At 42.1% G+C, this 23,575-nt stretch overlaps 1 protein-coding gene across 1 annotated transcript in view; it reads left to right on the top strand.

Moving 5' to 3' along the window:
- The window catches only part of kcnk2b (potassium channel, subfamily K, member 2b), a 31,919-nt gene that overhangs the window by 3,980 nt on the left and 4,364 nt on the right, over positions 1-23,575 (top strand). The window contains exons 2-6 of the mRNA XM_039598513.1: positions 294-607; positions 11,804-11,921; positions 17,770-17,930; positions 19,582-19,777; positions 22,076-22,218. Coding sequence (XP_039454447.1) covers positions 294-607; positions 11,804-11,921; positions 17,770-17,930; positions 19,582-19,777; positions 22,076-22,218 — 932 coding nt within the window. The remainder of the gene's footprint in view (positions 1-293; positions 608-11,803; positions 11,922-17,769; positions 17,931-19,581; positions 19,778-22,075; positions 22,219-23,575) is intronic.

Genomic DNA, 23,575 nt, shown 5'->3' with positions numbered 1-23,575 from the left:
TTACATTTAGCCCTGTTTAGTTTGAATGAATAAAACATATTATGGTACTGAACTGTCTGGAAAGTAACCATGAGAAATAGTCGCAACCCTATTATATTATATTATGTAAATCTCATATGGCGCATATTGTTTCCTGTTGATGTCTGTGCTAAAAATAGCACAGGTACAGTGAGAGATTCATTGATTGATGAATCTACTGGCAACCAAGACTAATCATAGGAAAGGTGAATGATGGGACAAATGAGGAAACATGTAAAGACACTGATCCACGTAAATCGTTTGTGTCCTTGCAGTGGCTGCACCTGACCTTCTTGACCCAAAGGCTGCCGCCCACAACTCCAAGCCTCGCCTGTCGTTTTCAACCAAACCAGTGGTGCTGACCACCCCAGAGGACGAGTGCGACACTCGGACTACGGTCATGAGGTGGAAGACCGTATCAGCTATCTTTTTCCTGGTGGTGCTGTACCTTATCATCGGGGCAACAGTGTTCAGAGCACTTGAACAGCCTCACGAGAGCTCCCAGAAACTGGCCATTCTTACTCAAAAATTGGACTTCTTGGTTGCGCATGCATGTGTAAACTCCTCAGAGCTGGAAGAGCTGGTCCGGGTAGGTGGAAGCTTCAGTGCCATATTAATAATCCTAATTTGTTTTGTTGTGCAGGTCTTAATGTGTAGCAAAACACAAAATTTGTCTGCAGATTTTTAAAACTCAGGGAGAACCCTGAGCACTGTGCAGTTTGTACCTGGCAGCTTAATGTTGTTTAAGCAACCCTGAAACCTTACCCTGCCTCTAACACTATGCCTTGCAGAAAAGTATAATAACCGTAAATATTTTTACCCCACAGCTGTAAGTCTGATGGGGTATTGTCGTCACCCTGCCGGGGGAGCGAGCAGGGGGCGTCAACACCCAAGTTTGTAAATGTGATAACAAAAGAACAAGGCGACGTAGGATTTTGAAATTCATACCGTAGTTACAGCTAAAATTCTCAGAAGAGTTTGATTCTCAGTGACCTTGAATTCAAGGTCAGAGGTCTGTAGAAGAAACCCTTTTCTAAAGTTTGAACAAAAATATGGTTTTAAAACGCTATTTTCCCCCCACTGAAGATATAACTCTACCACCATCTTTGTTCCGATGCAGGACTCTCTGGCTGCCACGTGTCTCTGTCATAATGTCTCTGTTTTAAAGCTAAATAATACCATTCTTTAAAGATAAGCAATTTAGATTTTTTTCTACCTGTTCTTATCGATGAAATGCATTTTTCCACAGTGATTTGTGAGGGTTTTAGAAGCCTTAGACAATTGATACAGGGTAGCAAATCATGAAATGGATACGTTTTTCTGAATGGAACTTTAAAACAAAGTTTCATTCTGGGGAATTCCATATCACAGTATATCTACACTTACTTTTTATCTGCAGTTTCATTTGAAGAAACAGAATCGAACCATGCAGGGTACTTTTTATTTTCTTGAGCTCACCATATGCCAAGCACCAGAAAATTACTACTTGAGGCTGAGACCAGTGTGGGAGTACCTTAGAAGAGGCACGTTTAAATGTTTTTGAGCTGTAAACTAAATGACATGGAACCCATCATTGCTGGAGGCTGATGCTAATTTTGACATTTCTATTAAAGCTATTACAAATTAGCATGGGCAGAACAAAGGGCTCAATAGGCCATCTACTGTTTCATCATCCCAAATCTTGAAAGCTAGTGCTGATGTAAATTTAACCATTTTGAACTACTCTGCAAAATAAAATATACAGAAAACGAATGTAAGCTATGAATGGCAGCAAAATAAAGCACAATACCGCCAAATTACCCATCTGGGTGCTCAGGTTTGTGTTACGTTTGCCCTTTGGGTATTCAATGTTTGCTGAAAAGAAAGTCAAAGATGTAACTACAAATCAAGCCATGAAGTCTCAAGTTGAACTAGTAAATCTCACTAAATGAAACCAATCCCTCAACTTGTAGCTGCACATCAGTGACTAGAAATAAAAATGCACTATAAATAGATATATTGACGGTGCAGCCGTTTAACTCGTGAAGTCATGACTGTTTCTCTGTGGATTAGTTTATCTCGCCAGCAAACTTGTCAGGGTTGATTAAAAGCATTTCCTCTTGGGGAATCTTGTTGGAGCATTGCACTTGTGGATGATGATTACTTTTCTAATGTGCCAAAGCTGAAAGGTCTTAAATCTCAAGGGAAAAATGATTTTCTACCTTTTCTAAATTTGGCTGCTAGCTGCAATTTCTCATTAAGAGTCTGCCACTTGGAGCCAAGAAAAACACCTTCAACTATCAAAATGTGCAAGGCCAACGTTATGTAGTAACATAAAAAATTAAAAAGGTAATATATCAAAAAGCAATATATGTATTTTTTTCACATTGTATGGTAGGATGCCCTGAAATCATTGCAACAATGACCAAATGCAAACAAGTAATGAGGCAGCAAAGTAATGAAGGTCTAAAGAGAACATAAAGCAAGTTTATTATAGAATTTCCCATCTATGATTTTAAGTATTCCTTTTATTTATTTATTTTTGTTTGTTTGCTTTAACCAAATCATCGTGTCCCAAGTCAAATTAAGCTACTGGCATAAACATACAGTTTAATGGCAAGGATCACTTCATTGTGAGTGGAGCAAACATTTTTAAAATAATAAAAAATCTAAGCAAACACTTCAAGTGAAAAGCCCATCATATACTATAACCTGCAAACCAAAAGCTGTTTTAAAGTTTGTTTTTAGGTACTAAATTATAGAACAGCAGAGCTTGAATCATTGATGCACGCTCTGATATGGATTTCACCTCACACTGGAAAAAAAACTTCTTGATTTAACAAGCAGGTCTTCTCATTCATAACATGAGAACAGGAGAAAACTTTCACAATATAACAAGATTACTTTTTATTTCACTCTGGGTTTTATTGTTTAATACTTTAAAGGGCTTCAAAGTCTTCTTAATGTGGATTTACCTTTTGTGGCATTAAAGTAATAAAAGCATCGGCGTACGCTGTTTATAGTACATGTATGCTCTAATATAATTAAAACTGATTTCACGCTGACAGGATTTATTATTGGATGTATTGAATAATGTGTCGTGGCCACAGTTGTAACAGATGGCAGTTATTTATCTTTAAATTGCCGAGTTAATGTTTAATGGTGATGGTGGTGCTTTCAGACCCGAGATCATCCATCTTTCACATTGTTAGAGTGAAACCTGAGGCTCTCGATGATGGAAATCATCCTCCCAGCTCCCTCTTTCAGTCCCACTACCTGTTACCTGACGTCCAACAATAGGGCTACGACTATACAGTGAAGCTTATTTACGGTTAAGACATACTTAAAAGCATATCAGCAGGTAAACATAAGGAAAGTCAGCAGTAGCAGCAGTCGATTCTGCATCATCATCATCTAAAAGTAGGAACCCACGTAACAACTTACATGACAAAAAGCAACTTTTTTTGACAATATGGACTGAGATTGGATCAGTCTGTAACAAAGTAGGAGTTCTTTTGACAGACTGTCACCTGTAAAACTGATAAACAGGATGAGGATGTTTTTTGCTATACGAGTATGTCCTGCATGTCCCTTTTTCTGCAGACTGTCCTCTGTCTTTAGATGCATCTGAGTCCTGGGCTTCTGGAGCAAATTAGAACTAATTACTTGCTCAAGAACTCAACCTAAAAATCCAGGGCGAGTTGTCTCTGGGAAGCATTTAGAATCACTTTAATGTTTGGTATTTCGAGGCTAATTGTAAGGCAGATAGCAGTGTTGATATAAATCTTTTATTGTGTTTTCACGAGACTAGAGTCCAGCCAAACCCTGGATGGGCAGAGGTGGGCAGAGTAGCTGCAGTGAGTTCACCAGCCTTTCAAGCAACTATTACTCTTCTGATCACTTATTGATAGGCAGCTTCCCCCTCCCTCACACACACACACTTTTACTTAATGATGTATACAAACACACAGGCACAAACACACACACACGCACGCACACACCTTTGCAGGTTCCTGCTGATCAAACACTACTCAGCAGAGGATTGAGGAGAGATGTGCTCTCAAAGGGAGTAATTAAAAAAAGTGAGTGATGTCAAAAAGCTCCGACAACTCTTTCTCTCCGGGCTATTTGCCTCAGCTTTGAGACGTCCACTGCGGTCTTCCTGTCATCCTTTCTTATCTTTTATTAGTTTGCATATAGCTGAGTGCTAAAGTGGTGAGTTAGTAAGCTCACTTGGCTGGGACACAAAAGGGGGCTTTCTGATCTTATGATTTGCTAAATTATGTTTTTAAAGCCAGTGTGAATGTAGTGGAATTAACTTTGACCTCCTCCTCCTTTGGTTTATTTGGGAATTATGAGGTTTAGACAAAAACATAATAAAAGCTAATCTTGGTGCATGTATTAAGTCTCATAATACAGCTGTATTGTCCTCCAGTGGACTCTACCAACTCTATTATAGCAGCTAAATAGCTTGAGTGGAGAAAACTGTAAATCAATTAATTCTATGCTTTCCTGCTTTTCCTAATTGTCGTCATTTGAGCTCGTACTAGTGACTGATGAGCAACATACGGTGTCTTGTACACTTACTATATTATAGCAATGTAACTCTAAACCTGAGAGATCTATTCATATTAAATCCAATTGATGGACATAATTAAAAAATTCTAACTCTTTTCGGTCCAATTCTTACATTTATTAAAAGGAAAACCACACAAGAATTAGATCCTTTTTAGATCTTTTTTCTTGGCCTCAAACTGAACAGAATGCATAATCACAGGGGAGTAAAAGCTTTAGTCCAGCGAAGTATTCCTCTGCAAGTTAATAGCATCAGATCTGTAGTAGAGTATCTGCTCCCCTGTCGCTTCAAAGTGTTTCTCTTTCATTTTGCCTCAGTAATAATTATAGCGAGTCTCTTTAGTTGCCACTTGGGCCAAAAAACCTTTTTTCTTACTGCAGTAAATTAAACTGTTCCCCTGTTGGCCTGAGTCTCTCTTCTTTTTTCTTTTTTTTTAACCTGGTGGGATCAAGTTAATCCAGCATTCAGAGGAACTGACAGTTCACTAGTCTTGATCTTTTATCTTTCTCGTTTTATCTTGATGCTATAATCCTTGATACCAAACAGCCAATACGATCCTTCCTCTCCATCTCCTAGTAGCAGAGAGAGCCCGGGGGGTTTGTTTGATTAATTATATTAGTTGAGTCTGCCATACTCATCGATGTTTTATTTGGCTCAGGTTTACTCAAGCTGGAATCTCTGTCCATGGATCTGAAACATCAGTAATCCAAATGGGTGCGTCATGATGAATCTGTGACAGTTTCCATGGTGCTGTATGTGGCAGTCTGATTTTTTTAATTGTGCCCTTTTTCTCTCTTATTACACCTTAGATCTAAAATCAGAGTTCTCAGAGTGTGTCCTTGGGTAACTTTTTGTGCAGTCCATGAGGAGGAAAAAATTAGTAGACTAAATGTTCATAACAATGAAATCAAACGTTTTATTCACATATCCATTTTTCCCTAGCGACCAGTGGTTACCTGGGCAACTCACAGCTTTACAGCTTTACCTGCATACTGTAGTATGTGTGCAGGTAATACACTAGTGATTAGAGATCAATAGGGGTCAGGTAGGTCAGTTGAACTAGTCAACTCCCCCCAAAAAAGAAAAGAAAAACAGGTAGAAACAGGTAGCAGGAAGAGCAGGAAGATCACAGACAAGAAGACAATTTTTTTTTAAAGTGTAATTTTTTTACTTTTTATGTTCTGCTTCTGTCCCTTGAAGTGTACATCAGGTCTTGTTTGATCACAGAGTGATATGATGGCTGAGTCAAGCAGAAAGATTTATAGACATATAAAGACAGATAGAACTATAGAGGTGGAGTCAAGAGCTGTCAGCTGTCATTTTGCCTTGAGGAGCCTGGGAAGGGGCAAAATGATGACCCCCAAAGTTGATTATGGATAAGACGTATTGCATAAGCTGGAGCTCTGAAGTTGTGTGATTTGGTTTGGAATTATTAGGCTTGTTGCATTCTGTTTGGAATTCCAGTTCCAGTTTTAATGCTGCCTTTAGAAATGACCATTTCCACCTTGTTTGTGTGCTGATTTTTTTCTAAAGCCTCATTGCCTGTTTTCTGTTTGATGGAATCAGAGGACCACCCATTTGGTGGTTTTAGGCAGCAGTGTCCCGTTTTCATGTTTCATGCTAAAAACTATTTCAGTATGGTATTTATGCTACTTTCACGTTTGTGAGTGCTGACATTTTTTCTTCTCAGACCCGGTTGCCTGTTTTCTGTTTGATGTTATCAGAGGACCACCTGTTTGGTGGTTGTGTGCAGCGGTGTCCTGTTTTCATGTTTCATCGTGAAAAAATATTTCAGTCCAATTATAGCATGGTTGAAATTAAACTGATAAAGACAGGAGACGTACAGTTTAATGCACTTAGCATGTATATTATTAATTACATAAATCAGCAGGATAAAAGAAGAAATCAAACTCTTAGCTGGTGTGTGTCTGTGAATTGCACACGTTTATACAAATAGATTTATTAGTTAGGTTTAGGAAAAGATCATTTTATGGCTAAAAATAGACAAAGAAGATGAACAGATTTTAACAAGCTGTGTTCATAAACTGTTATAAAACTGGATGTGACATCACACACTGGTCCTAAACTGTGGAAATTTGGAGTCCGATATTTGGAGTCCGATATTCCCTTCAGTTTGCAAGCTGCATACATAGCTAACTGCTGAATCCTAATTAGTGCTTAGTAACAGACTTATAAAATACTGAAATTTCATTCAACAAAACTAAAGAAGAAACACATGCTATGCAGCAAACTATATCATTTGTCAGATTATTGCAATTAAATGCTCCCAAAGGCACAGACACTACAAATGGTTGGATCTAGCAGCATGGAGGTAAGGCCCTAGCAGACGTGACTACAGCTTCCTGTCTAGAGTTGTTGTGAAGTGGCGAAACTATCAAAAGAGGGCAAAACTATTTTTGTACCAGGCTGTAAACATTTTACTGCAGTAAAGTCATTTTATTATAAAAGTAATATATGCAGATTGATTTGCTTTTGAAGTTGCCACTGAAAGAAATAACATTTTTGGCACTTTAGATTTTTTTTTTAACATACCACTTAAAAGTATTATTGATGCCAAGCTATGAATAGCCATCAGGAGACCAGTCACTCATTAGGCCGTATTATGGTGTCTTAGGTGGACATCTATCACAGTAGCTGAATTGTGCAATCTCCCTGAATTTAATTTTTCCCTCCTTCTGGAACACATCAGACATTTTAATGCATTAGCTTTCCAAGGCATAATCTATCATAAAGAAAGGCGATAATGCCACAGCTGTCTGCATCTGGCTATATTTATCCAATATGCAGTTTGCCAGCAGGGTGAACTCACTGTAATCAAATGCCCAGTGTTAAGTATAGACTGAGCGGACTCTATACAAATAGGTGAGAAAAGAAACAAGTCTACATGTTACATGAGCATTTCAATAAGGAGAGATCATTTAGAAGAACTGAACATGATTTATTGAGAGAGTGAAATTCAATAATGTATTTGTCGATTAAACTCTGATGACCCTTCATGGCAGAGCAGAATCCCAGCATTGATTTAGGACAGGATCCCTAGATGGTGGTGAAGATGAAGATTGAAGCTTGGTGGATAGAGCTCTGTTGGGTGTGGTGGAGATGGGGAGGAGGTGGGCTGCACGAATGAGACTCTGAAAGGGAGAATGACAGAGTGCTCAGATTTAACAACACAGAATGGAGGCAGATTGGCTCAAAGGAGGCAGGCAAGAAGATGATAGGACTCTAATGATGTCAGTACTGACTCAGACAGCGTAGGAACTGGTAGTGATGTAAAGAACAGACTAGTGTTAGGAGGCCTGGGTCGTTGACCCAGGGTTTTTGAGTTTGTTATATTATTTATAATTTCTAGTCATGGGTTTCTTTGAGTTCTGTCTTATGGTTTATGTCTCTGTCATCTCTAGTTGCTCTGTCTCCCCTGTCAGCTGTATCCCCTTGTCTAGTTCGCGTCTCTGTGTATCCTTAGTTGCTATATTCCCGTGTCCAGTCAGTCTGTGTCTATAAGTTCAGTCTGTGTTGTGTTTCCTGTTTTACTTTGAAGGTCTGTCTTTTCTCAGTGTGTTCAGTTTATGCTTCTTTGTCTCGTTAGTCCTGATTTGCCCCAGCTGTGTTTCCCTCCTGTTGCCCGTTCCTGATTACTCCCTCTGCGTATTTAAGCCCTGTGTTTTCCTGTGCTCTCTGTCGCGTTCTACCGTTTACCTAGCTGTGTGTTCTGTCAGTTCTCTGGTTTAAGTTTATTTTGATTTTCCCAGGTATGTTTTGTTACCCTTTTGAGTTCAGCATTAAAGCTGTTTTGAGTTCACCTTTTTGTCTCCGGAGTCTGCACTTTGGGTCCTTTTCCTGTCTGCACACAGCCGTAACATAACAGAAGAACGCGACCAGAACATGGACCCAGCAGCACTCGCCTGCCTGATGAGCTCAGGGAGGATATAATTTATTCAGTGGAAAAATTATGTGACCTGTGGCTGAATCATCCAGGGAGGAATTTCAGCGTGCTGTAGCGAACCGGCTACAGCGACTGGTTTCTGGTCTCCCCTGGCTTTTGGACTCACTTCACCCACTCATACAGGAGTTTTTCCTTAATGAGCTTCATCTGCATGCCCCTGTTGCTACCGCTCACCTACCCAACTCGGAGAAAGATGTGCTGCCCAGCCTGCCGGACTTGGAGTTGCCCGCCCATTGGAGCCATCACCGAGGAGGAAGCGGCGGCGCGCCATCGGCGTGTCACCCCACAGCCGGACTTCGGGATGTCAAAACAGCCGGCTGTGGTGAGTGAAAAGGACACTTTTCTGTTTCTTCAGGCCATGGGACTATTTATTCTGGGGCTATATTTTTGCATCACCTGCCCAGCCTTTGTTCATCTCCGCTGGAGGGTCCGAGGGGCCCGTCCAGCCTTCTGTTCCGCTGGGGTTCTAGAGAACCGCGCCAGCCTTTGTTTGCCTCCGCTGGAGGGTCCGGCGCCCGTCCAGCCTTTCTGTTCCCGCTGGAGGGTCCGGCGGCCCGTCCAGCCTTCTGTTCCCGCTGGAGGGTCCGAGGCCCGTCCAGCCACAGCAACCTGCCTCGCCTGGAGGGTCCGAGGGGCCCATCCAGCCACAGCAACCTGCCTCGCCTGGAGGGTCCGAGGGGCCCGTCCAGCCTTCTGTTCCCGCTGGGGTTCTGGAGAACCGCACCAGCCTTCTGCCTCCGCTGGAGGGTCCGAGGGGCCCGCCCAGCCGCAGCCACCTGTCTCCGCTGGAGGGTCCGAGGCCCGCCCAGCCTTCTGTCTCCGCTGGAGGGTCCGAGGCCCGTCCAGCCTTCTGTCTCCGCTGGAGGGTCCGAGGCCCGCCCAGCCTTCTGTCTCCGCTGGAGGGTCCGAGGAGCCCATCCAGCCTCCTGCCTCGTCAGCTGGAGGGCCCGAGAGCCCATCCAGCCTCCTGCCTCGTCAGCTGGGGGTCTTGGAGGACCCAGCCAACACATCCTCATCTCTACTGACGGTTCCGGGAGACCGTTCAGCCACCACCCCACATCGCTGCCTGCAGCGCCCACATCGTCGCTTGCGGCGTCCCGCCTCGCGGCGGCCCCCCCACCCGCGGCAGCTTCATCCACATCGCCTGCAGCGCCACCACCTGCGGCTCCCACACCGTCGCCTGCGGTGCTACCGCCCGCGGCTCCCACGCCCGCCGCCTGCAGTGCCACCACCTGTTTCGCCGCCTGCAGCTTCGCCCTCGCCCGGTCCAGCATCGCCCTCGCCTGGTCCAGCTTCAGCTTCAGCCGTCTCCTGGTCCAGCTTCAGCCTCGTCGCCTGGTCCAGCCACAGCTTCAGCGCCTGCAGCGCCACGCCGTCGCCTGGTCCAGCCCCAGCTTCAGCGTCGCCTGCAGTGCCACCACCTGCGGCTCCCACGCCGTTGCCTGCAGTGCCACCACCTGCGGCTCCCACGCCGTCACCTGCAGCGCCACCATCTGTTTCGTCGCCTCTGGCTTCTGCTTCGCCGTCGCCTGGTCCAGCTCTGGCTTCTCCTTCGCCGTCGCCTGGTCCAGCTCTGGCTTCTGCCTCGCCGTTGCCTGATCCGGCCGCTTCAGCTCCGCTGTCCGTCCTGTCCGCCTGTCCGCCCTGTCCGCCTGTCCCGCCCTGTCTGTCCTGCACGTCCTGTCCGGCCGCTTTCCAGGCCGATGATTGGGCGTCCTCGCCGTCGTGGACGGCCTCCTGACCTGCTCCGTCGCCGCCGGTGCCACCCGCCCGGCCGGCGCCACCCGCCCGGCCGGCCTCCTGACCTGCTCCGTCGCCGCCGGTGCCTCCCGCCCGGCCGGCCTCCTGACCTGCTCCGTCGCCGCGCCGGTGCCTCCGGCCCGCCGGCCTCCTGACCTGCTCCGTCGCCGCCGGTGCCTCCGGCCCGCCGGCCTCCTGACCTGCTCCGCCGCCGCCGGTGCCTCCCGCCCGGCCGGCCTCCTGACCTGCTCCGCCGCCGCCGGTGCCTCCCGCCCGGCCGGCCCCCGGAACTGTTTTCTGGGCTCTTGGGCCGTCGGCCTCCTGACCTCCTTCGCCTGGGTCGCCGCTGCTGCCCTCTGCGTGGCCGGCCTCCGGACCTTCTTCGCTTGCCTTGCCGCCGTTGCTTTTCGCACGGCCGGCCTCCTGATCTACCCAGGTTTGGACTTTGGTGCCGTCAGCCTCCGGGCCGGCCCCCTGAACTTTTTTTTGGAACTGTCGTGTGCCTGGTTTTGTTTGGTTGTTTTCTGGGCTCCAGTGTTTTCCGTTTTGGTTTTGGGGTTGTGTTTGGTTTGTTTCGAGCCCTCCGTCCTGTTTCCCCCACCGCCCGCCCTGGTTGGGTTGTTTTTCGTTTTTGGTGGTTCTTGTTTGGGCTGTCTGGAAGCCAGCCCTTAAGGGGGGGGTACTGTTAGGAGGCCTGGGTCGTTGACCCAGGGTTTTTGAGTTTGTTATATTATTTATAATTTCTAGTCATGGGTTTCTTTGAGTTCTGTCTTATGGTTTATGTCTCTGTCATCTCTAGTTGCTCTGTCTCCCCTGTCAGCTGTATCCCTTGTCTAGTTCGCGTCTCTGTGTATCCTTAGTTGCTATATTCCGTGTCCAGTCAGTCTGTGTCTATAAGTTCAGTCTGTGTTGTGTTTCCTGTTTTACTTTGAAGGTCTGTCTTTTCTCAGTGTGTTCAGTTTATGCTTCTTTGTCTCGTTAGTCCTGATTTGCCCCAGCTGTGTTTCCCTCCTGTTGCCCGTTCCCTGATTACTCCCTCTGCGTATTTAAGCCCTGTGTTTTCCTGTGCTCTCTGTCGCGTTCTACCGTTTACCTAGCTGTGTGTTCTGTCAGTTCTCTGGTTTAAGTTTATTTTGATTTTCCCAGGTATGTTTTGTTACCCTTTTTGAGTTCAGCATTAAAGCTGTTTTGAGTTCACCTTTTTGTCTCCGGAGTCTGCACTTTGGGTCCTTTTCCTGTCTGCACACAGCCGTAACATAACAACTAGTAGCCGAACGTCCAGGAAAGAAGGCAGACGATTACATTCTTATTGAACTTACACATAAGCTTCATTTTGATGTATAGAAAAAAAATGGAAAAGCGATTTTTCAAAACATCATCTCGCCGTGTAAATACAATGAACTTGTGCGCAGGTCATTCGACATCTTTTTCTTGTGACATGTAAACTTTGGCATGGAAAATAGCGCCACATAATAACTGTATCATTTATTTCATGCTAAGGCTGTTTTTTTTTCTTTCTTCTGCAGCAAGTGGTTATAGCAATTCGAGAAGGTGTGAACCCTTCAGGAAATTCATCCAATCAGACGAGCCTCTGGGACATGAGTTCCTCCTTTTTCTTTGCTGGGACTGTTATCACCACCATCGGTAAGCAGAGAAATTTCTCATTCGGTTGTGAAATAAAATGGAAACGCAAATAAATTGTAAGAACAATGTAGAAGCATTTTGGATACAAGTGGATACACCTCAGTACCACTACCAAAAAGTGTGAGCCAATGCCTGAACAGGCCTTAAATAGTTGTGTTAGTTAAATACTTGTCCTGATCCAGTTTGGTCTATAGCAGCCTCCCACTTGAGATTATCCCAGTAAATAATTTTGTACCTCTTTTGCAAATTGTGCCCTCAGTGTTAGCTACCGTGCTCTTTGTACATAACAGAACTTCAATGTCCAACTTAAATATTTAGTAATGTAATTTGGCTTCATACGAGCAAAAAAACAGCCTGAAACTCAAACACACTTCCCTTTTTTCTATCATTTATACCATTTGCTCTCTCTCTGTCACCTCCAGCTGTAAGAGCTTGCTAATCAGAAAAAAGGAATGGCACACACACACAAACACCCACACAACCGGTTTGACAGCTCATCTGGCTCTTCCAATTGGACCATGACAGTTCGCCGTGTCTGTTCAGTGGGCTGTTGGGCTCCATTTCACATCTGTTGCACCGTGTCAGAGCACACCCTCCTTTAAAAACACCCTAAGTGTGATCTTGATAAATACTTTAGCGTCAGATTTTGCTTGCTAACACCAAGACTTCTCCTGCAACCTCTTTCCAGATTTCTAGATTTTGGTGCACTGCGCCAGGCTTGTGCTTGCAGTTCTGCTCATGAAAAATTCCCCTCCACACACACACACGATGGGTATAACATATCTGTGTGGTGGGCTGTTGAGCTTCATTTCATATTTCCTGGATTCTGTCACAGCTCATCCTTGTGATAAAATGTTGCTAATGCATTGCATTACCATAAATAGATTTTGCCTGCTGGCTTTAAAATATGCTTCCCCTCGAATTTATTGCAAAAAAGCAAAAACTGCACTGTGGGTTTTTCGTCTGCTCACCTGAGACTGAGTATGTTGACTCTCTCTTTTACACTCCTGTGCTCCAGTGATTTACAGATGTCGAGTTTTCTCAGTACAAGCAGGTTTACTTAGATTTCCTATTTAATGTAGTGCAGTAAATGATGCAGAGAAATGAAAGAGCTCTGCTTTAGTTTAAAAACTAATTAAAAAAGCATGAAGCATCCAAAACTGTCTGAAATTAAGAGTTGAAATCTTTTTTGGTAGTAAACTGTGCTTGAAATTGGATTTTGCCACAGAAGTCTCGATCCCGGGTGGTGATTTTGTTTGTAGTATCTCCGATGGTTGTTCGTGCAAACAACATATAATTGCTGCTCTGTCTGTTGGCAATCGTTTTAATTTTGCCTTACTGGGACAAAATGTTCTGTGGCCTTTGTGCTGCTATGCAAAGACATCTTGCTTTAGAGAAGCCATTATGTCATTTTTTGTCAGCGCACAGCCTGTAAAGAATCTATTAAGAGTCCAGACAGGAAAACATTTCTGAAGCCATATCAAACATTACATTTCATGCACACATACTCCTTTGTTTATGTGATCTTTAATTGGATGCCCATTATTGAAACATAGCATACCCCCCTTCATCGTTGCCCTTTATCGAGGAAATGAACTGGAATAACTTTGTGGGATCGGTTGCCTCTCCTGCCTCCTTCCTACCCTCTCCTGGGAGCAAAAGAGCAGTAATCATTGATCTCACAGCATTTCTCCCCCATGGGATTTCTTTGTTAAGACTCGTATACTCGGAAATTCACATTTCTACTGTATTTACACCAACAGATCTCAAACGATTCATTATTTATAGACTGTAGAAAATATTTTATTATTCTCTCATACAACTTTGCTCCTTTTGGACTCTGTTGGAAGGTTGTTTTTACAAGAACATGTTGCAACATGTTGTTCAATGGTTTTCCATAAAAAGGTATATTTTTATATATTTTTGATACCACCTCAAACTCACTGTACCAACATCTGATTCAAGGAAAGAGAAAGAGCAACCAAACCAAGAGCCTGTGTCTTTTTGTAGCTAATGAAGTCACTCTGTTAAATGTTGTGCAGCTGGTTTTCTCTCCCTGTGTCACTTAATGAGTTTAGAAGGAAGTCATTAAGCTTTTACTGTCCACTGCAATTGTCATCACTCCTACGAGAGACTGCACAAGCCCTGACGTGTTACTATATGTAATCATCACATAATCCACTCACTTGTGTCGGGAAAGAGGCGATCCAGTGCTCCTCCTTCTAAAATCTTAAGGTTAATGTACTGTTCATGAGGCAATGCTCTGAAACTAACTCAAGAATACTTTTCATGGTTTTTGCAGTCTGATATATTGCAAGTCCTGTAGGAAAACAGTATCTCGGCAGAGCAGAAGCCAGCTAATGTATTTTAAATGCATGACTTCTTATGTTTTTAGATATTTTTAAGAAAATGTTTTTAAGAAAAATGCTTTAAAATTGGCTGTTTTTGCCCAGGGCTGTCACACTATCAGACTACCACATCACAGTTACAGTCACACAGTAAATCAGTATATTAACAATAACATGCTGATATCTGCATAAAAGTGTGAAACCAGTCATTATTTAATTATATTTTGCTTTCAAGGACCCAGACTTTCTTAAAAAAAAATTCAAAGTGGTCTTGAGTGGTCAATTTCAGTCCAGTAAACTTGTATGCGACAACCACAGAATAGTGATTAGCAAAGAGCTATGAGCTGAACACTTGGCATGTCTCAGCATGGTGTAGCCTTAAATCTTTGAGGAAACCGGACAAGTGGAGGACAGAAGAACAAGTGATAGGACTAAAAAAAAATCTACAGATGGACAGTATCTGAAAATCATGTCCTTTAAGAATCAGTAAAAATAAAAATCCAACAAAGACCTAACATAGGACCTGTTCAGGGAAACCTCGTGAGAAATGGTCTCAGTGGAAACAGGTTTGCCAAATTACTAGAACTAGATTGAAAATAAGTGGCAACGAGTGAAACTTTTGTTTCAGATCATTGTCACTATGCACCAAGGTGGTCAGGAGAGAGGCACAACAATGAGTGTGTACAGCCATCTGAAACACATGGTGGAGGTGCTGTCATGGTTTGGAGCTCAGTCAGTGGTTTTTGAAGTCTTGGAGGTTAAAATTGATGGAATTAAAAACACTGTCAGATTTTGATCCACATGGAAGTCGCCTGATTAGATACATCTCAGTTTTTCAGCTTTACAGCCAGTGCAGTAAAAGCATATCTGGTTAGAAAAACATACAATGGACATGATCAGTCATGGATTGGCCTCCCCAGAGCCCCAAACTCTGCATTACTGAAGTAGTGTGGGATCATCTTGCTAGAGAATGAATCAAAAGGCATCCAAAAATAGCTTTGAATGTTTTTTATAATAAGAACTATTCCTGAAGATTACTTAAAGAAAAAATGCAAAAGCTTACCTGAGAGAGTTGTAGTTGTGTTGAAGGATGAAGGTAGTCATACCAAATATTGACTCTTAAGGTGTTAGAATTGTATAAGCTCTGTTTTCGCCTTGTACTCTACTATACTTATTTCCATGTATGTTTGCACATGTTTCAATGACAAAACTAAAAAGAAACATTTTTTATTTATATCTGTCATGATTTTAATCAATATGTAGTCATCATGACACTCCTATTAACTATTTATTATTTGATTTTTTATGCATAACGAGGTAACAACATCGCCTAATGAGTAGACAGATGAATGAATACCACAGATGTCTTCTACCACGTGTGACTAATACCCTTACCATGCTAAGCTTTTATGTCTCCTATTGAAATAAAACAAAAGATGAGCTTAGAATATAAACTAGAATTAATTCAGGAAGAAATGAATTAAGTACAGGTTCAACTTAGAGAGCTCCTGCTTCTCATTTGTTTTGCAGTGTCACCCGCAGGTTAAAAAACCTAATCCGACATCGTGTCTCCCATTGTACTGATCTTAAAATTACTGAGCCATGATTGACAATTTTTCTCACATTAGGTGTCACCCTGCTCCAATGTGAGCATGGAAAGTTGTTAGAAGACACCCTGCAGCTCATTTCCTGAGACAGATGACTACATTAATGAAGAAAAGTGGATGTAGTTCATTATGCAGATGCCTTATTAAATGTTAAATAATGAAATTGATATTGCATTTTGATGGGTGTGGGGGGTCAGGAGTATGAGAGGCGCAGGTCTTGTTTTTAAACAGGATGTTGACTTTTATAACCTCCATTTGATTTTCTAGCTGCAGCTAAATATGGGTTTGGAGATTAGAACAAAGGCGTTAAACCTGTCATAGACTCATATTTTTGTTTCTCTGGTTTCAGAGGTACAGCTCAGTGTTCATCATTTCATTTCCCCCCCCCCCATTTTTCATTCATGTTAGAGTTGGCTGAGAATAGACGGTGTGAATAATAAGTCAGAGACGTTCCGCAGCTTCTACTGAAATTTCTCAAAGCTATTCTTTTGTGCCTCTCAGCAATCATATCATAGCACAGTCAGACTTCGTGAAAATTTTCTTGTCTGCCAGGTTTTGTTTTGTGCAGCCTGTAATGAATGAAGTTCTGAAATTCTGTTTTTTTCCCATTCATTTCACCTTTTCTCTGCTTATTTATCCATTTCTATTTGTGTTATTTCAGTAATTGCATTATATGTGGTATACTATAACGATGTCTAAGGCAGGACAGACAGGAAGAAAAGCACAATGTATGGCCAACCACAGCTCTTGTATAAAAAAAGAACAGACATACAGCACGTGCAACAGAACAATTATAAAATACACAGATACATAAATCAGCAATCTTCTTGTAGTATGAGTGTGAGAGAGAGAGAGCATGTCCAAAGGCAGGCAGAGATGGAACCAGAGTCCCAGTCCCATTGCCCAGCCTCTGGGTAATGCACAGCCCCCAAAGGCCTATGTGTGTGGTTATATGTTGTGCAGCGTAATTACTAGAGTTACTAATCAAAGGGGGGGTGAACTACATGCTCCCCCCCAAAGACCCTAAGGGTGTGAGTGATGAGATGTATGGGGCCGGGACATGCAAGACCAAGTAAGGAAGGAGAGAACCAGCAAACGACTGGTTCAGTAGGCAGCCCCATTCCCCACACCCTGCCAGAGGGCAGTCCTGAACACCACCATGTCTGGGGCAGCACCCAGCGCCACCACCACAAAGAGTAGACTGGAGTGTGCAGATGAGTCTCAAGACTTGGAGCTCTTTTATTGCATCACAATAAAAGGATGACACAAACTGGGTCTGGGTCTGAGACAAGCTCCCTGAGACAAGATGCCCTAACCCACCCAATTGGCCTACGGGCACCCACGAGCCCGGGAGGCGCAGACCGGACATTCTAACATGGGTCAGCCCACCTCACACATCGAGGTGGCCGGTGGGGGGGCAGACCACCCCCGTATCAGGAGGGACCCAGCCAGAGACCAGGCAATGATTTGGTTGCATTGCTTGTTGTGTAGCACTGCCTCTCTGCTCATTTGCTTGCACGTTTCTCTGAGCCCCAGGGTTTTGGGTTTGGGTTTTGGACTTTGCTCATATTCTGTTTAGGACTTAAATCTGAATTTTTAATCTAAATGCACATTACCTTCTGTTTAATCAAACCAGTGTCTGTTTTCTATATATATAGCAAAAGCAGAGAGTAATAAGATTTAAAAAAAAATGTGCAATTTCATGACTGAAAGCTCAGAGAAAAGTAAAACAGGTGCAACTATGAATCAACAATCACCTTTAAGTTTTATGTTAGAAAGTATGCAAATTGTACATTAAAACTATGTTCTGCTTCAAAGGATAGAATAATTTGGAAACATAACATCACTGAAACTGTCACTCCGTTTTATCTGTGTGTGTGTCATTTCTCTCAGGATTTGGGAACATCTCTCCTCACACAGAAGGTGGGCGGATCTTCTGTATAATCTATGCCCTGCTGGGGATTCCCCTATTTGGATTCTTACTGGCTGGTGTCGGGGACCAGTTGGGAACTATTTTTGGGAAGGGCATCGCCAAAGTAGAGAAGATGATCGTGGTAAGATATGTTCTCTATCCATCAGTGACGTTATACATGAATAAAGTTTTAAAAAGTGAAATTTATTGCGAATTTAGATTAAAAATGAATACAAATCTGTTGATAAGGTAAATAAGCACTGACTTCTATTACGTTGAAGAGTGTAGCATCTGGTAGATTCCTAGAAGAAAGACAAAAAAAGATGAGGGCTTAATTATCGGATGTTTTTCATTTCCTGATGTACTGTCCTGCTGTTTTCTCGTCCTTTTCATACAAAAATAACATGATTATTTTAGTTTTTGCTGCTAAATATTATGCCAATTTAATCCAAAAAAAGCCAAAATACTTCAACTTGGCAGTAGTAAGAAATCTCGATATGTTACTGGTTGTTTTACAGAACTTATTTACTTTGAATATGTAGTTTGTTATTCTTCCGTAAAAGTCAGCTGAAATGATGTGTCCCCTCAAAAAGTAGTTTAAGAGTCTCCTGTTTCAGTATAAAAGCACTGACAAAAGCATTTTGTCAGGGTACTGATTTTGATGTATAGCTGGCTCTGTCCCTCCCCGGGGAGACAAAGACAGGTTGGAAGGTCATGGAGACAATGGAAAAAGATGGACTGCTGAACTCACTGCTGTGCAGTGAAGGTGCTGAAAACCATCAGCTTCACTGGTCTCCATGGAAATACAGTGATGCAGTTTTAATTTGTTTCTATAACATTAACTGTAGATTACCTTACAACTGTGCATTGTTGTACTATGCTTTTTTGAGTTCAATGAGGACATAAGACATCACAGACAGAGTGATCTGAGGGCTGTCTGCTCTTTATACTTTACCTCTGAGGTGCTGTGCTTTGGTCTTACATAACTGCAGAGGAAAAGGGCATGATACTAAGAGACCCAGCTGAAAGCAGTCACCATGAGTGCAAGGGCAGCACAAAAAAGGACAGCATGCAGAATATAATGCAGAGTAACTCAAGGAAAAGATGAACTCTGGGGATAATGAGGAAATGAAATGTGCATGCTGTTGTTGAAGCACTGAAAGCGCTGACTGTAATGAATCAATTAGCATACAGTAGCTGCTACTAAAAGTGTGGTAAATCTGTTATTAGAGCATTTCCAAGGGATGTCGAGTCATGGGTGGGCGTTCCATCTGAGAGTGGAAATGATGTCACATGAACTTCACAGCTTGATGTTTGAGATGTTAGAAAACATACAATTTATTCCTAGGAAGAGGTCAAAGAAAGTGACTCATTACAGTATTCAGATCCAAATAAATAAATAAATAAAAGCATGTTTTTGTTGTTGTTGTTGTTGTTTTTTCAGTTATTACGTTATATGTAGTATACATATTGATAATATCTAAGGCAGGACAGGCAGGAAAAAAAATGGGCTGGTCCGGAGTGGAATAAAAGGATAGCGTACAAATAAAAATTTACGATGTATCGCCAACTGCCGCACCTGTAAGGAAAAACAAACAGCTTGTTTTATTAGCACATTAAAAACCACAGCACATGGTAACTATTCATAAAATTCAGCCGTAGTGTTCGCATTTAAAGCTTCTGCGCTGTGTTTAAATTCTTTCAAGCACTTCCCTATCACTCACTTGAATTTAAAGTTTTAGTCTCCGAAAGTGCACATCAGGTATTCTTCCTGTGAACAAATCTCCCTACAGAAGTGGAAAGTCAGCCAGACAAAGATTCGCGTCATCTCCACCCTGCTCTTCATCCTGTTCGGTTGCCTCATCTTCGTGGCCCTGCCAGCCGTCATCTTCAAGCACATCGAAGAGTGGAGCACTCTCGAGTCCATCTACTTTGTCGTCATCACGCTCACCACCATCGGCTTTGGAGACTTTGTCGCTGGAGAAAAAGGTCACTTGAAATTTTCTTTTGTCCTTCATTTTTATGTAGAATCAGTGTATTTATAGCTGAACGATTTATCGGCCAGCCTGACTCTAAGGATCTGCACAGCAGTGATAAGCCTCCCAGTGCACTACAATTACATTCTGTGCCTCACATTCATTTACAAGCACTTTGACAGTAGTTCTTATGAACACCAATAACATATTTAACTGTAAAGACCACCAAGCTCATAGCCACTGATTGTGTGAGTCTCTGGAGCTCTACCAGAACATCAGATTATTCTCCCAAATGTTGTCTTCATTTGGTGTTTTGCAGATGTTGATGGAAATTCCTTTATATCTAAGCAAGCATAACAGACCTTCTAGTAATTTTTTTAAGTAGTTTTGCGCAATAGTTCTCCATCTTTTTGAAAGTTTCTCACATTTTTTCCTTCGGACATTGGCTCATTTCACAGTAATCATTCCCATTTTGTTTAATCTTTGTGAAACAGCAAGCTTGTTTTACAGTTGTTGGGGGGGTTTTGTGCAGAATAAACAATGCGTCACACTGTGTCTGATGGACCGGTTGGCATTTTGTTATCTTCAGATATACCCTGCTTCCTGCTTATTTTCAAATTTTATACAGCTGCTGGAAGTAGATTCATTCTCCTTCCATAAATAAACCCAAGAAGAGCACTGATCATGACTCACCACAAGAAATGTAATACGCGTACTGCATTTCTCGAAATGTCACACTATTTCGTGACGCAAGTCTGTAAACACCCAAAAAGAATAATTATAAACAATTAACTAAACACACTGTACATAATACAGTATGTCTGTGATAGAAAAAGTAAGAAGGTGTACTGTCCATTTTTCGTAGCTTGTGTGTATTTGTGTAGCAGGTGGTATTAGCTTGATTTGACCTTCTTGGCAGATAACAAGAGAGAGGCAGATGGGACAAATCACAAACACTTAGACTGCTGGATTAAACTTCCCTGAGCAGGCCTAATGATTATAGATTAGATTGTGGCACCTGTGCCAACCCCCAGTAGCTACACTAAGCTAATCAACGTGGACTCCCGTTAGTTAAAATGTTGTTGTTATCTAACTGCACACTGAGCTGGCTGGCTCTGACTCTTCATCCCTGCTGATATTTTACGGAGTATTTGAAAGGTAAGGACCATAATGGGGGCTGAGGTGGCATTTAAATGGGCTTAAGGTAATATGTGCACAATGACAGAAAACCAGAACCAGCCCATGAACTGATGCAACATGGATCTATTATAGAAAAATCATTATATAAAAGCTCCTATTCCTGGGTCATTCATAGATTTGGGTGAAGTCAAGCAGAGCGTTGTGCAAAAGTCTTTAGCTACTACTCATTTCTTCCAAGGAGCCAGACATCTTCATTTAAAAGTGTTCTTGAGACTTTCTTAAAAGTTTTTCTTTGGACATTGGCTGCTTTTTCACTCATTTTCTGACCATTCCCTGTACCTGACTGTTTTCAAAAGGCTGATCTACAAATCATTCAATCATTCAAAAAAAGGCACCTAACTCAAGAACCTATTTTAAATTTTATCTTTAGGCATTTTGTTATTAGCAGCCTGCTGCAAAAACAGATGTCAAATCTAACAGTTTTAAATGCATAAAATAGCATATTTGCACCAACAAGATGATTCCCAAGAATCTATGAGCTGAAAACTTTGCACAGTGTGCAAAGTTTCTTTAAAAAGTTTGAGGAAATTGGACAAGTGGGGGACCAAAGAAACGTCAGGCCTTAAAAAACTATTTACAGCAGATGAAAAGTATCTGAAAGTCATGTACTTAAGAAATAGGAAAATATCCAACAAAGACCTGACACAGGACCTGAAAGGTGCGTGTGAAACTTCAGTTCTCCCACCTGCTATTCACTGAACACTGATCAGAAATGATCTCAGGTAAAGGGTGGATATTAAGAAGCCATTCTTAAGGAAGGGGAACATTGAGAAAAGATTGTTGAATGGCAAATTACACAAGAGCTGGACTGAAAATTAAGAGCTGCAGGTCTTATAGAGTAATGAATTCAGGTTTAAAACTTTTTTCTACCACCAGTTGTGAAACATGGTGGCGACTCTGTCATGGCTTGGGGCTGATTTCAGCCAGTGCTGTTGGGGATCTTGTAGTAAATATTGGCACACATATATTTGAATAAATATTAGCAGCTATTACATTTTCCCAGCAAAATGTAAATGAGAAATGAGAGGTGACTCGAGACTTTTGCACAGCACTGTAAGTATCCCAGAACAATCTAACTGACTTTTATAACACAGTTTTGTTTGTTTTTCAGGTGGGTTTGAGAAACCAGAATACCTTGATTACTATAAACCCGTGGTGCTCTTCTGGATTTTGGTGGGCTTGGCATACTTTGCTGCAGTACTAAGTATGATCGGAGACTGGTTTCGGGTCATCTCCAAGAAAACTAAAGAAGAGGCAAGTAGTGCTGTTAAGCTGGCTCTTTTATTGATTTTACTGACAACATAAAGCATGCAGATATGCAGAATCTGAACTATTTCTCAAAAAAACAACTCTGTCAGCCCCTCGAATCACAAAATTTATCTTAGAGTCTTATGCAAATAGCGTCCCATGCTTGAGGAACCAAGCTCGTGGTTGGCACTAACTGAGTGGTCTACTAGCATATTTCTTTTTCACTTAAAAAAAAATTGCTGTTTGGCCTTTATTTCACACAAAGTATCCACCAAGTTTGGAAGATTTTCCAAAGCCATCCAGCAGGCAGGATTTGAGTCTTTGCTGGGCCAATTCTGGCCCCCAGGCCTTATGTTTGACACCCCTGCTCTACAAGGTATATTGAGATGATAAATTAGTATTCAGTGAATTTTCACTCTTTAAGTAGCAAAGCTAACAAATTTGTGGTTAATGTATTTTTTTCCAATGACAGAAAGGTTCAGGTTACTTTCTTTGTACCTGTGAGTACATTTGGTCTGCAATAAGTAATCCTGCACACTTTTAAAACAAACACAAGCCTAATACAACCTAATGAATTGAATACATAATGATAAAGAACTGCCACATCATGAAGCATAAATAAGCAATATAAGCAAAACTATGATCTGTTCATCTGAAAGATGGCAGCCGGAAAAAAACTGTTTTTAAGCCTTGTTGTTTTACACTTCACCCAGATGGAAGAAACTAAAAATTGCTGTGCAAAGGGTGGAAGGTGTCAAGTAAAACTGAAGCAACGAGTTGCTGTAACTGTCTAGTATAGAAGGACACTGGGTTCAGCTGTGGCTCACCAATCAGCCTTTTAGATCATTCAAGCTCTTTCTCTCAGAAAACCCTCAATCATTTCTTTCAAATTACAACCAAACAACTTTACATGTGTTAAAGTGTTTCACACTGATGCTACAGATTAACTATCCACAAATATAACTCTGTCGATAGAGGGGTTTCTTTGCAGTTACTGAATATGATCATATTTGTCTCTATTTTTTTAGTTTTTTCCTCACAAACAGTTGAAAGTGAAATGCTCAATCTCCATCCTGGCCCCACCCTGTTATGTAAAAATGCCATTTTGTGCAAGACTTGGTCAAAATCTTTGGTGTGTTTGCAGTGGCAGGTGCTGATAAATATGAAACTGTGCTGCTGTGGCAGGTTCATTATTTATATGTAGAAAGAATGGGAAAAGCCACACATTCATGCACACATTGAAGGGCATATAGCACTCTATAGTGGGAAATCCTCTCACAGCCATAATTAGGAGTACAGCTGTGTAGGCTGTGAGCTCTGCAGGGAATTGCATTACTGACAGACAAAGTGGGAGACTGGGGGA

This window comes from Oreochromis aureus, linkage group 15 (genome assembly GCF_013358895.1).
Source record: "Oreochromis aureus strain Israel breed Guangdong linkage group 15, ZZ_aureus, whole genome shotgun sequence".
NCBI lineage: Eukaryota > Metazoa > Chordata > Actinopteri > Cichliformes > Cichlidae > Oreochromis > Oreochromis aureus.
The sequence above is the reverse complement of the archived record's forward strand: the minus strand, read 5'-3'. Positions and strand labels throughout refer to the sequence as shown.